Source organism: Pygocentrus nattereri, chromosome 7, assembly GCF_015220715.1.
Source record: "Pygocentrus nattereri isolate fPygNat1 chromosome 7, fPygNat1.pri, whole genome shotgun sequence".
NCBI lineage: Eukaryota > Metazoa > Chordata > Actinopteri > Characiformes > Serrasalmidae > Pygocentrus > Pygocentrus nattereri.
The window spans coordinates 41969540-41984392 of NC_051217.1; the positions used below are offsets into that span (position 1 = coordinate 41969540).

General features: G+C 45.6%; 1 protein-coding gene across 4 annotated transcripts in view; it reads right to left on the reverse strand.

Annotated features, from left to right (window-relative positions):
- The window catches only part of ulk3 (unc-51 like kinase 3), a 34134-nt gene that overhangs the window by 15498 nt on the left and 3783 nt on the right, over positions 1-14853 (reverse strand). For 3 of the 4 annotated variants that reach the window (XM_017686242.2, XM_017686240.2, XM_017686241.2), the window contains 10 exons: positions 14064-14184; positions 12622-12717; positions 12191-12334; positions 8823-8905; positions 7177-7332; positions 6723-6828; positions 1997-2037; positions 873-975; positions 608-672; positions 455-533 (listed from right to left, as the gene is read on the reverse strand). In XM_017686242.2, coding sequence (XP_017541731.1) covers positions 455-533; positions 608-672; positions 873-975; positions 1997-2037; positions 6723-6828; positions 7177-7332; positions 8823-8905; positions 12191-12334; positions 12622-12717; positions 14064-14184 — 994 coding nt within the window. The remainder of the gene's footprint in view (positions 1-454; positions 534-607; positions 673-872; positions 976-1996; positions 2038-6722; positions 6829-7176; positions 7333-8822; positions 8906-12190; positions 12335-12621; positions 12718-14063; positions 14185-14853) is intronic. The other variant, XM_037539773.1, reaches the window with a different exon arrangement.

Here is a 14853-nt window from a genome sequence, read left to right on the forward strand (position 1 = left end):
CAGGAGCCTGAATGTTGTTCGTACTTTTAGTACATAAGCATTTACGTTTATAGGTGTATAACCCCTGATGTCCACTCATAGCATTTCATTTATAATCACTGTTACATTAACAGGCCGTGTTGTTACTGTGCTTTAAAAACGGGCATCTCTGTTCTGATCGGCTGCTCGTTCTAAAGCATTCCCAGCAGAAACACTCATTATATCTTCGCTGTGAATGTAAACGGGTTGAACTGCTAAATGGATAGGCTCTTATTCCAAACAACTGTTTTTCCATGATATGTGGCCTTTATTTACATCAGCCTCGAAGCGAATTTTAAACCGGCTGACTGGCTGATTCAGGGTAAGCGGAAAGTTGAGTAAATTTGAGTTTTTGCCAAGCTATCCCAAGTAAGTCTGGTTCCGTGGCTTGTTCCAGGGTGGTTCTCTGTATGTATACAAAGAGAGGCTCTCTTACCAGCCAAAGCCAGCAGCAGCTCGCCCAGACTCTGCTGATACAGATCCAATGTTTCGTAATCCTCCAGCCCACACTCTTCCTGTAGGACACAGTTCATTACAACAGCGTTCCACTTACAACAGCCATTATTAGCAGAGCGCTAATGGCAGTCACCTTGGCTACAGCAGCAGCAGCTACTTCCAGTGCAGCGAGCAGTCGCGGCTGGTCCCTGGACATTTCTAAACAGGAGGAAAACAGACAGAAACAGTGCGACAGAGATTCTCGGTCGGTTCATCTAGAGCCCCACAAAGAGTGTGGGAGCTATTACAGCCTATGACGAGCAAGGTCAAGAATAAAAGCATTTACGTCCGAGATCCAGATACAACAGCAGGAAATCGTTTACAAAGTCTATCCTGTGTGCTTTAGAAATGCTGTTTACCTCTTAATACATCCCTGGACGACTTTGCTTTCTCGAAGCTGATTTTGTTGTCTGAAGCCACCAGAGCTTTGAGTTCTTCAGCTCGAGATACATACTGGTTGACCTGTGAGAGGTTTCAAATGCTCAGTCAGCCATCAAGTGCTGTAGTCACAAGTTTAACTATTCACTATATGACTATATTAACTTTCATGCAGTTTTAACAGAGTGAACACGGTTTCCGGTTTCCACCGATGCCCAGTGAGAGCAGCAGCGTCTGCACGCTCCCACATGAATAATCCCAATAATTTGCAATTCATTTTGAGGCACCACGGTCATTGCAGTTAACAGCCAACAGGTGCGTGGGGCTATTAAGGCTGGCTGGGTGACGATACGTGACATGTTGCTCATTAAGTGGTTTTGTTTACACAAAATATTTACTATATTTTTCAACACTGAAACATTTATTTTCGCGGGTTGGTGCATGGAGGTATGATGGGTTTGGAGGTTGGTCCACCACGTCCCGAGGGTTACATGGACATGTTCTACACCAGTGGAGCAGATTACCGCCAAGGCAGGCATTGGCCAAAAAGTGGTGGGGAGTGGCACTTGTGGGTGAATCGGGTGGATGAACAGAAAAATGTTGCAACACTTTGATCAACACTAAGTATTGCGGGCACAGGCAGGCATGACTGGTGTGGGCATTAATAACCACGCCCATGCATACCTTTACTGGAAATAACTGTTATCAAAGAAGCCATCAACAGAACGTTTAAAAACTCTACTACAGTCTCGAAGTCACAGTAGCAGTATGTGAACAGCTTGGCTTCAGGCTGGAACCACAGCTGCTTAGAGGGGTCAAACTACAAAAATGTGCTCACAGTAGAGATGATAATAATCAACCAATAACTAAGAAATGCATAAATATTAGACCAACATTTTAATCTGAAAAAAGTTTATTCACAATTTCTATTTGCAGGATTTTCATTCAACTTGAGTGTTTTTGGCGCAAGAGTGTAAATTATTTATTGCATTTTTAACACATTAACTTTCACACCACTAACACCACTGTTACACCACTGTGATAAACAACAGCAGAGTTGAAGTTATTTTAGCAAGACAGCCTGTCATATGTGTATTTTACTCACCTTTTGTCTGAGAGCCTCCTTTCTCTGCCTGTCTGTCTCATCTGAGGAAAGAAAGATGAATCGTGGTCTATTAAATGGAACTGATCAGCCAGCATAACGGCACTGATTCACCCAAACAACATGAAAATCAATCAGATGTTTTACTACAGCTTGATCCAAACCGATTCAGACGATAAAATAATGAAACTGTATCAACAGTGCAGAAAAGAAACACTGTATACACACTAAAATGAGCCAACACAATGCAATAAATCAACTAATGATTAAGTCTAATGAAGATCAAGAGGTTAAAACTTTACCAGCATTGCATCATATTCAGGGAGCTCTTTATAGTACGCAGACTGCTTTTTGGAACTGTGCCCAGGACCTGATTAAGACTGCACATTTTCTGGATTTTTGAAATGTCAGGGTGGCCAGCTCTACAACCGTAAGACTGCAGCACTTCACTGCATAGTGTTTTCCTTGCTTATATGGTTTCTAATTAGCTGCTGTATTAGGGGGAAAAATTACAATATGAAATGTGACCTGTCCAAGTTACTCAATTTATATGTTTTATTTTAACAAATACACTAAATACAGCAAATAAACAGTAAATGGGCATTAAATTGTACAGATGCGTGTTCTCTGTAGAGGCTGTGTTATATCTTATAGCTTGTCAGAGCTTATTTTCACTTAGAACAGGGGTCGGCAACATGTGGCTCCGAATCCACATCTCTTTTACTGCCCTGTTGTGGCTACACAACAGAATCAGTAAAAATAAAAGAATCCTCCTTTGCAGTAAAATAAAGCTCTACTAATCTAACAGTTTTACAATGTAGTGCATAACTGCTAATTCACCCTTTAACCCTGAAAGTTCTCATTCACCAGCTTCTTGTTTGAATTGGCCCTTTTCTACCTTAAATGGTCTAGCAGTCGCATTCTGGCGCCTCAGACACCATTTCAGGTGGAACAGGGAAAATTCAAACAAGAAGCCACCGAATGACGAGCCTCATAAAAATCGAACGCTGGGAGACATTTTTACAAGAAACTTCCACTTTTGAGGAAAAGTTTCCTGCCGGAGATGCGAGAAAAGCAGCTATAACTGAGTTAAAAATTTAAATCCAAGCAAAGTAATTCTGCATTTTTATTTATATTTTAAGCTATAATAGGGCATTATCTAGCACATATTATGGCATATTTTTTAAGCCAAGATGTTAAAATGTTACCTTAATAAAATGGACATAAAATGTCGTGGCTCCCATGGTGGTTTGATTTTTGTGGAAGGGACAAAATAGCTCTTCTTAACATTTGGGTTGCCGACCCCTGACTTAGAAAATCAAAAAAAAAACATTCAATTTGACCAAGGCTGCCCAAACTTTTGAATATGTGTCTTGGTTTAAGGAACTATGATACATGTATATGTGTATATGTGTATATATATATATATATATATATATATATATATATATATATATATATATATACACATATATATATAACATGTATATAGAACATGCTAATTTTTCTTTGGGCGAATTTCATATTTATTTTCAGTCAGACTATAAATAACGTCCTAATCAATCAATAGCAGTTGCTCTTCTTGCAAATAAATGTGTGGACAATGTAAAACTTGGTGTATTCACAGGTAACATGTACTGATTATATATTTATAAAAAAATTTTCCTGAAAGAAAAAAAATCCAGTTATGCTATTGCATAGCATATAGCTATAATACTATATGTTAATGAGTGCAGCTCTGCAGCCAACATGCCCTCAAACTGCAGATCTAGAACTTCTTCTGGTTCTCCAAAGCTACAGGTAGATGCATCTCCATCCATCCATCCATCCATCCTTCCATCGTCATCTCGCTCCATCCTTCCTTCACTCGTGAACAAAATCCTGAGATATTTAAACTCCTCCACTTGGGGCAAGAATTTACTCCCAACCTGGACAGAGCATTCCACCCTTTTCCGACTGAGGTCCATGGTCTCAGATTTAGAGGTGCTGATTTTCATCCCAGCCGCTTCACACTCTGCTGCAAACTGGTCCAGAGAAAGCTGGTGGTCCTGGCCTGATGATGCCAACAGGACCACATCATCCGCAAAAAGCAGACGTGAAATCCCAGACACCCTCTGCCACTTGGCTGTTCCGAGAAATTCTGTCCATAAAAGTTATGAACAGAATCGGTGACAACGGACAGCCTTGGCGGAGTCCAACCCTAACTGGAAACCAAATTGACTTACTGTCGGCTATACGAACCAAGCTCCTGCTCCATTTGTATGGGGACTGAATGACCTGTAACAACGAGCCCCTCACCCTGTACTCCCAGAGCACTCCCCACAGGATCCCCTGAGGGACGCGGTCGAATGCCTTCTCTAAATCCACAAAACACATGTGGACTGCTTGGGCGAACTCCCACGCACCCTCCAGGACCCTGGTGAGGATAAAAAGCTGGTCCAGTTTTCCACGACCAGGGTGAAACCCATATTGTTCCTCTTGTAGCTGAGATTCCACTATCGGTCGGACTCTCTTCTCCAGTACCCCTGCATAGACCTTACCAGGTAGGCTGAGAAGTGTGATCCCCCGATAGTTGGACCACACCCTCCGGTCCCCTTTCTTAAAAAGAGGGACCACCACCCCAGTCTGCCAATCCAGGGGGACCGCCCCAGATGTCCAAACGCATGTCAGCCAAGACAGCCCTACAACATCCAGAGCCCTCAGGAATTCCGGGCGGATCTCATCCACCCCCGGTGCTCTGCCACCAAGGAGTTTTCCAACCACCTTGGCTACCTCAGCCTGAGTGATGGACGGACCCTCACTCAGATCTCCAAGCTCTGCCTCCTCTAGGGAAGGATCGTTGGTGGGATTGAGAAGATCCTTGAAGTATTCCTTAAACCGTCTAATGACGTCCCCTGTCAAAGTCAGCAGCTCTCAGCCCCACTGTATACAGTGTTAAGTCGGGAACCACTTTCCTCTCCTGAGGTACCTGACGGTTTGCCAGAACCTTCTCGGTGCCTGTCGAGAGTCTTTCTCCATGGCCTCACCAAACTCCTCCCACACCCAAGTTTTTGCTTCAGCAACCACTGAAGCCGCGACCAGCTTCGCCCTTCAGCAACCTTACCTCTAGAGTCCCACAAGCCAACCAGGCCCGATAGGACTTTCTTCAGCTTGACAGCTTCCTTTACCTGAGGTGTCCACCAACGGGTTCAGGGACTGCTGCCACGACAGACACCTACAACCTTGTGGCCACAGCTCCGATCCACTGCATCGACAACGGAGGTATGGAACAGGACCCACTCGGACTCTATGTCACTGGCCTCCCACGGTATGCGGTCAAAGCTTTGTTGGATGTGGAATTTGAAGATCTTTCTGGTAGGTTCCTCTGCCAGACGTTCCCAACAAACCCTCACAACACATTTGGGCCTGCCAGGTCTGTCCAGTATTTTCACCCGCCATCTCATCCAACTCACCACTAGGTTCCGCTCCTCTCTTCACCTGGGTGTCCAAAACACATGGTCGCAAATCTGATGACAAATCTACGAAGTCGATCAACGAACTGCGGCCTAAGGTGTCCTGATGCCATGTGCACACCTTTGTGTTCGAACATGGTGTTTGTTATGGACAGACTGTGGCGAGCACAGAACTCCAATAACAAAACACCACTCGGGTTCAGATCGGAGAGGCTGTTCCTCCCAATCACGCCCTTCTCACTGTCATTGCCCACATGAGCATTAAAGTCACTCAACAAGACAATGGAGTCCCCACAGGGGGCACTTTCCACTACCCCCTCCAGGGTCTCCAATAAGGCAGTGTACTCCAAACTGCCATTCGGTGCATAAGCACAGACAACAGTCAGAGCCCATTCCCTGACCCGAAGGTGCAGGGAAACAACCCTCTCGCCCACTGGAGAAAACCTCAACATACAGGCGCTGAGCCAGGGAGCTATGAGTAAGCCCACTCCTGCCTGATGCCTCTCACCCTGGACAACTTCAGAATGGAATAAAGTCCAACCCCTCTCGAAAGAGTCTACACTATCTCAGGCTCTTTCCCTGCCAGAGAGGTCACGTTCCACGTTCTGAGAGCCAGTTTCAGTAGCCGAGGATCGGAACGCCAAGGCCCCGCCTTCAGCTGCCACCCAGTCCACATTGCACCGGACCCCCATAAGCACCCCTCCCACAGGTGTTGGGTCCATGGGAGAGTGGTCCCACGTAGTTCATTCAAGCTGAGCCCGGCTGGGACCGATGGGCAAAGCCCCGGCTACCAGGCGCTCGCCGAGGAGCCCCTTCCCCAGGCCTGGATCCAGGATGAGGCCCCGGTAACCCTAATCTGGGCGAGGGAAACTGGGTCCTGATGGTTTCCGTCATATAGGGTTTTTGGATCATCCTTTGTCTGCCCCATCACCTAGGAACTGTTTGCCTTGGAAGACCCTACCAGGAGCTTTCGCCCCTGACAACATAGCTCCTAGAATCATGTAGCCACGCAAACCTCTCCACCACGGTAAGGTGGTGATCCAAGGAGAGGAGATGCATCTCACTATAATGAATATTCACAGTTGCCAATGACTCTGTCTAGGTGGGGGTATATAACAGCACAGCTATATTTGTTTTTAATGAATCATGCAGCTTTCGTCTTGATAATAAAATCATATAATTATGTCGCCCACCCGGGTGCCTAGGTGGGCAGTTTTTAATAGTACTTTACACAACATTCATCACAGATGCGCAGCTTGTAAGTCTGTGGCTCTTACAGTGGATGGCAGGCACAAAGTGCTCCAGTGCACTACAGTAGAGCGAGAGAGCAGCAGCCTGTTCACCCTCCTGATCCTTCTGCACTGCCCGCAGAACCAGCTCCTTCTGGGGGAGAGAGAGAAAGTGTAAAGGAGGGGGGGAAGAGAGAGAGAGAGAGAGAGAGAGGGTATTTAGCCAGTTTGACCACAGATACAACCAGTATTCACATAGCTGTGTATGGATGTAATTACAGGCCTTGTATTTAGGCTGAAATGTAAATGCATAAGCAAACAAGACAAACATGCAGTCTAAAACACCATTATCCTCTCAGCCAGGGTTTGTCAAGCCTCTGCTAGAGTCCCAACAGCTGTTTCACACATGGGCAGCAGACCACACGCTGCAATCAAACCCCTCAGATCATTAGAATGACTCCCAACAAACAAGACAATATGTTGGTGGAGGAGATGCACTCACCGCCTTGCCCAGGCTCTCTGCGCTGGGCATGTGCTCCAGATCCACGAACGGGTGCAGGAAAAACTCATCAAATGAAATGCGCGAGCCTGGGTCTCTGTCCAGCAGCCTGAGCAGCAAATCCCTGCAGTCTCTGGACACTCTGGCACCGGCCGGCAGCTAAACATCAAGCACTTGGAGTTCAGTGGCTAGTACTCTCTCTCACCCTTAATCACAATCAAGAGTCAGCTGAAGTTATTTCAACATTCAGATGCTTTTTGCTGTATGGCTGCAACAAGTGCGCCACCTTGGGGTGACACTAACTCAGCTAGAACCCAAAAGGTCACACCAAAGTCTTTGGCACTGATTAAAGTGGTGGTTTATCAACAAATAAAATGGTTTCCAAACAGCCAGGACATGAGTGGAGTCTGAAGACTGCTTCTTGGAGATGTGAGGCTAATTTAGCTAACAAGTGATGGAAGCTTATGTACACCAATTAGCCAGACTGCTGGCCTAAATCGTCACCCATTTATTTCAAACTCCAAGCTAATTAAGCTTTAACTGACTTATTTGTGTGGTGGTCTGACGCTATATAGCACACTGTCACCAAAAAAACGGACAGAAGTAACAGGTAGAAATAGGAAATGTTATTATCGTGATACCCAACACGTATTTCAAAGCATATCGTCAATACTGTCAGTACTTAAAGGCCACTGACCAACTGCATGTTTCATTACAAGGGGAACACAGTCAGTCCTGCTAAACGGATTTTTTGTGCAGCAGTGTAAAATGTTGAGTAATAATCACTGCATTTAAAGTTTTTGAATTTTTAAATGTGGTACTACAACTAATACTGTGACTCCTATAGTGTTCAATGAATGTATGTAGTAGTTTGTAGTTCTACAGTTACAGACTGTAGTCCATCTGATTCTCTGATACTTGGTTAGCCCCCTTTTACCCTGTTCTTCAGTGGTCAGGACCCCCACAGAGCATGTACTATTTGGGTGGTGGATCATTCCCAGCACTGCAGTAACACTGACGTGGTGTGTTAGTGTGTGTTGTGCTGGTACGAGTGGATCAGACACAGCAGTGTTGCTGGAGTTTTCAGTGTTAACTCACTGTCCACTCCATTAGACACTCCTACCTTGTCAGTCCACCTTGTAGATGAAAAGTCAGAGACGACAGCTCATCTGCTGCTACACAGTTGCTGGTCATCCTTCTTCAGTGGTCACAGGATGCTGCCCAGAAGACGCTGTTGACTGAATATTTTTGGTGGGTGGACTATTCTCTGTCCAGCAGTGACACTGAGGTGTTTTAAAACTCCAGCAGCACTGCTGTGTCTGAAGAACAGGGTAAAAGGGGGCTAACAAAGTATGCAGAGAAACAGATGGACTACAGTCTGGAATTGTAGACCTAGAAAGTGCACCTATAGAGTAAGTGGAGCTGATAAAATGGACAAGGAGGTGGTCATGATGCCTGATCTGTGTATAGTAGTATTTTTTCACCAAACTATTCCTTTCAATCCTGGGGCAACCATATTAAAAGAGTACTAGGGTACTCCAGCACCGGCACTAGCTCTATATCAGCAAATCAAAGTATTTCATGAAGCTTATTGTGAAGAAGCTGTAAAGAATGCAAAGAATTCCTAGTGCCACATGGGTTGATGTTACCTCAATAGGTTTATCACTGCGGATTTTCTCCTCCAGTTCAGCGTAGGAGCGGGACGCGAACGGCGCTCGGCCAAATAAAGTCTCTGAGGTGCAACACACACAAGACAGAATCAGTCTGCATATTTACTTTACTGCAAACACTCTGACCTATTTTTCATGATATACATGAAAAAAAAGATCCATAAAGACATGAGATTCCTAATTCAGCTGGGGCTTTATTTACAATAGCATACCAACATTTCTGGTAACACCTTATTTGAATGGTCCACTGTAGATGCTCAGTATATCTTTAACGTTCAACTAAATATCTACTACATGCAACTGAACTTGAAGTCGAGTGTGGAAGGTTGTATTAAATCTATCCCTTAACCCTAAACCTACCCTAAACCTAACCAAACTGAGTGTCACTAGAAAGTTTGTTAATGATTTAAGTATATGTAGATCATCTACAGGGGACCATCCAAATAATCTGTGACCAAATTTCCTTATACACTCACTGGCCACTTTATTAGGTACACCTTGCTAGTAAAAGGTTGGACCCCCTTTTGCCTTCAGAACTGCCTTCATTCTTCATGGCAGACTTTCAACAAGGTGTTGGAAACATTCCTCAGAGATTCTGGTTGGTTATTTGAGTTCCTGTTGACTTTCTATCATCTGGAACCAGTCTGCCCATTCTCCTCTGACCTCTCACATCAACAAGGCATTTTCGTCCACACAACTGACCGCTCACTGGATATTTCCTCTTTTTCGGAACGTTCTCTGTAAACCCTAGAGATGGTTGTGCGTGAAAATCCCAGTAGATCAGCAGTTTCTGAAATACTCAGACCAGCCCGTCTGGCACCAACAACCACACCACGTTCATCCATCCATCCATCCATCCATCCATCATCTTCCGCTTCTCCGGGGTTCGGGTCGCGGGGGCAGCATCCTGAGCAATGAAGCCCAGACCTCCCTTTCCCCAGCCACTTCCACTAGCTCCCTGGGAGGGATTCCGAGGCGCTCCCAGGCCAGCTGGGCGATATAGTCACGCCAGCGTGTCCTGGGTCTTCCCCGGGGTCTCCTCCCCGGTGGACTTGCCTGTGACACCTCCCAAGGGAGGCGTCCAGGAGGCATCCTAACAAGATGCCCGAACCACCTCAACTGGCTCCTCTCGACGTGAAGAAGCAGCGGCTCTACTCCGAGTCCCTCTCGGATGACCGAACTTCTCACCCTATCTCTAAGGGAGAGTCCAGCCACCCTGCGGAGGAAACTCATTTCAGCCGCTTGTATTCGCGATCTCGTTCTTTCGGTCATTACCCAAAGCTCATGACCATAGGTGAGGGTGGGAACATAGATCGACCAGTAAATCGAGAGCCTTGCCTTATGGCTCAGCTCTTTCTTTACCACAACAGACCGGTAAAGAGCCCGCATCACTGCTGACCCAGCACCAATCCGCCTGTCAATCTCCCGCTCCCTTGTACCATCACTCGTGAACAAGACCCCGAGATACTTAAACTCCTCCACTTGAGGCAAGAGCTCATCCCCGACCCAGAGAGGGCTCTCCACCCTTTCCCGCGTGAGAACCATGGCCTCGGATTTGGAGGTACTGATCCTCATCCCGGCCGCTTCACACTCGGCTGCAAACCGATCCAGTGAAAGCTGAAGTTCACGGCCTGATGTCCCCAATAGGACCACATCATCTGCGAACAGCAGCGATGTGACCCTGAGGTCACCAAACCGGACACCCTCCATCCCCTGACTGCACCTAGAAATTCTATCCATAAAAATTATGAATAGAATCGGTGACAAAGGGCAGCCCTGACGGAGTCCAACTGTCACTGGGAAAAAGTCTGACTTACTGCCGGCCATGCGAACCAAGCTCCTGCTTTGTTTGTACAGGGCCTGAATGGCTCGTAGCAAAGAGCCATGTACCCCGTGCTCCCGAAGCACCTCCCACAGAATACCCCGGGGAACACAGTCGAATGCCTTCTCCAAATCCACAAAGCACATGTGGACTGGTTGGGCAAACTCCCATGAACCCTCGAGAATCCTGGAGAGGGTAAAGAGTTGGTCCAGTGTTCCACGACCAGGGCGGAACCCGCACTGCTCCTCCTGGATCCGAGGTTCGACTATAAGCCGGACTCTCTTCTCCAGTACCCTTGCATAGACCTTACCAGGGAGGCTGAGGAGTGTGATTCCCCTGTAGTTGGAACACACCCTCCGGTCCCCCTTTTTAAAAAGAGGCACCACCACCCCAGTCTGCCAATCAAGTGGCACCACCCCCGATGTCCACGCAATGTTGAAAAGGCGTGTCAGCCAAGACAGCCCCACAACATCCAGAGCCTTGAGGAACTCGGGACGGATCTCATCCACCCCTGCAGCCCTGCCGCCAAGGAGCTTTTTAACTACCTTAGCGACTTCGGCCTCAGTAATGGACAAGCCTATTCCCGTGTCCCCAGACTCTGCCTCCTCACTGGAGAACGTGTCGGTGGGATTGAGAAGGTCCTCAAAGTATTCCTTCCACCGCCCAATGATGTCTTCAGTCGAAGTCAGCAGCACACCATCTCCACTATATACAGTGCTAGTGGCACACTGCTTTCCCCTTCTGAGTCGCCTGACGGTTTGCCAGAATCTTTTCGGAGCCGACTTAAAGTCACTTTCCAAGGCCTCACCGAACTCTTCCCACACCCGGGTTTTTGCCTTGGCAACGACTGAAGCCGCAGATCGCTTGGCCTGTCGATACCTGCCAGCTGCCTCTGGTGTCCTACAGGCCAACCATGTCCGGTAGGATTCCTTCTTCAGCTTGACGGCATCTCTCACCTGGGGTGTCCACCACCGGGTTCGAGGATTACCGCCCCGACAGGCACCAACTACCTTGCGACCACAGCTACAGTCAGCCGCTTCAACAATGGAGGAGCGGAACATGGCCCATTCTGAGTCAATGTCCCCCACCTCCCCCGATATCTGGTCAAAGTTCAAACCACAAAGTTCACACCACGTTCAAAGCCCCTTAAATCCCCTTTCTTCCCCGTTCTGATGCTCGGCCTGCACTTCAGCAAGTCGTCTTGACCACCTCTACACGCCTAAATGTACTGAGTTGCGGCCACGTGATTGGCTGATTAGCTATTTGTGTCAACAAGCAACTGAACATAATTAATTACATAACTGTACCTAATAAACCACATAAGCAAGTCTATCTGAGATTAGAGAAACTACATTAGCCTGCAAGTACAACAAATCAAAAGAAGCAAACTTTCCACACCGAGCTTGTCGTGGTTAGTTGACTACATTTTGAATGAGGGTGGAAAGAAATTGATTTTTGGCCAAACTATTGCATTAAGCATGTGTGGTTTGAAAACCGATAAAAAGCAGGCCCGAGCCTCTCTCACCATAAAGGATGACCCCTACAGACCAGAGGTCCACCCTGGCGTCATACTGTCGTCTGCACACCATCTCTGGAGCCATGTAGAGAGGGGATCCCCTCAGAACACTCTTCTCGTCCCACGGAGACATGTACTGAGCAAAGCCAAAATCTACACACAAGAAGGTGAGGAATAAATTAAAAACAGATGGAATCGCTGTTTTTAATGACACAGAACCGCGATGTGTAAATTAAACTAATATCATAACATATTGTGATATGCTAGATTTTCAGTGTGTCCAGAACGATGGACAGAGCTGCAGAACATCACTTTCTCCAGTGGTTTATGATATTTAAATCTGTGTTGTATAGGTTTTTGTTAAAGTAACAATATTTCCATATCCATTTCCATACAATGACACTTTTACCAGAGTTTGAAGACTGTAATGCCGTAAATACCTGCTAGTTTCAGCACAGTGCCACTCAGCAGAATGTTCTGGGGTTTGAGGTCCAGATGGGAGATGTTCTTCTCATGGAGAAACTTCAGTGCGCAAGCTGGACACACAGTGTACACTAAGACAGGCTAAAACAATGAGGCTAAAACAAATCCCAGTGATTAGAACTGATTATCTGGGTTTCTGTTCATTGAGAAAGTAGTACTGAGTGGACCAGAAAGTAGTATCTTGTCTTTGATAAATGTTAGTATGAAGTGTTTATCACCCAGAAAAATGCTCTGCCTTCAGAAAGCCTTGTACAGAATGCCCAAGACTCATTGGACAGTGCCATCTGCTGGACAAGAGGTCTTTGAGGCAGCTTTAAAACTGTATGGTCGGTGGACTTCAGAAAGGCTGGGATGTCACAGTTTTACAGAATGACCATAAGATATGGTCAGATGATGGAGGGCAAAGAACTGAGTGAACTGAGTGTAAAACAATAGTTTAGCAAAAAAAAAAAAAAAAAAAACACAACAGGAAAAAAATTGCACAGTTCATCCTCTCATCCCAAATGTAGCTGATAAGCTAAGACATGTACGGTGTGTGGAATTTGTTCCTTTAGATTTGTTAGGAAGTTAAGGAGCTAATCGAGATAACAAGTAATAGAGACTTACAACCACCAATGAGCATCATGTACACCCACCTAACTCATCACATACCGACCTCAAATCATGCTGAGGTGTTAAATAATCTCTAACAGACTTACTTATGTTCTGACAACATATGACATACTGTGAGCAATCCTCAACTGTTCCTCAACCGTTCCTTAACCAATCCTCAACTGTTCCTCAACCGTTCCTTAACCAATTCTTAACTGTTCCTCAACTATTCCTTAACCAATCCTCAACTGTTCCTCAAGCAATCCTCAGCTGTTCCTCAAGCAATCCTCAGCTGTTCCTCAAGCAATCCTCAGCTGTTCCTCAACAGTTCCTCAAGCAATCCTCAACTGTTCCTCAGCCATTCCTCATCTGTTCCTCAACCATTCCTCAAATGTTCCTCAGCCATTCCTCAAATGTTCCTCAACTGTTCCTTGATCGTTCCTCAACCAATCCTCAATCATATCTGATCAAAAACTCAACTAAAGACTAAAATATTGCTGCTAAAATGTTGCACAAAGCTGGGGTTTGTTGTAGCTTGGCTCTACAAGGCTTTCTGACATAGCAGCAACATATCTGTCCACATTTCAAACTACAGTAGATATGAACTGTCAAACTGGGCTTTAGCAACTAAAAATATGCGAAAATGTGTCTTATCAAAAAAAAAAAACTGTCTTTACACTTTTATTTTAAAATTTTTTTACCTTGCTAGACTATATATTATTTCCAGGTTTTCCAGGATGTGTGGGAACCCTCCATTTAGAGCAGTTATACTCTATATTTTAAATAAAGGCACATTTTTAAGTCTTACCCATCTGCTGTAGGAAGCAGCGGGCCACTCTCTCGGGTAAGATTCGCCTGCTCCGAATAAAGCGTGATAAATCCCCACCAGAGCACCACTCCAGAATGAGGTAGATGTTCTCACTGTCCCACTGCAGGAAACACAAACACATCCATAAACTGCAGCCCAATTCTGTTAATTAGATTTTTTGTCTATAGCTGTTATTTTTTTAAACAATGACTAATATGTCTAATGAGTATGAAAATATTATAAAATGATCACACGTTTTTGTAAAATGACTAAAGATAAACCCAAATTCTACAGAAAAGTATTTTTTGGTAAACAGTGGCAGTGGACTTAAGGACAGGTGGCCATGCTTGTTAGACAGGCTTTGACGGACAGCTGAGTAAACAGGAGTGCTCAGGTTCTGTGTTGTGTCCCTCATTAAGTTTCCATCAATATTAAAGCTGGAGCACTAAAAATGTCACCTCAGTCACCTCTCCTTCCTGCACACATCTGCTCCACAGCACGGTGCCTCGGCAGCAGTCCTGGGGGAGGTTTAGTTTTTCACAGCTCAGACGCGTCCCATTTAACCCCCGCAATGCTGATGACTCAAACGAGCAGCAGAACGAGCAGAGAAGCTCTGCTACCTGTTCTTATCATGCTATTATCACTAACCCTAACACTATTCTGACAATATCGCAGGTACAAAAACAGACAGACTAAATACACAGTGCACAGAAACTGCTAACACTGTATAAGCAGCTGATTGGAAGTTCCCTCATTTTAATATTGTCATATTTTATTCATTATTTTTGGA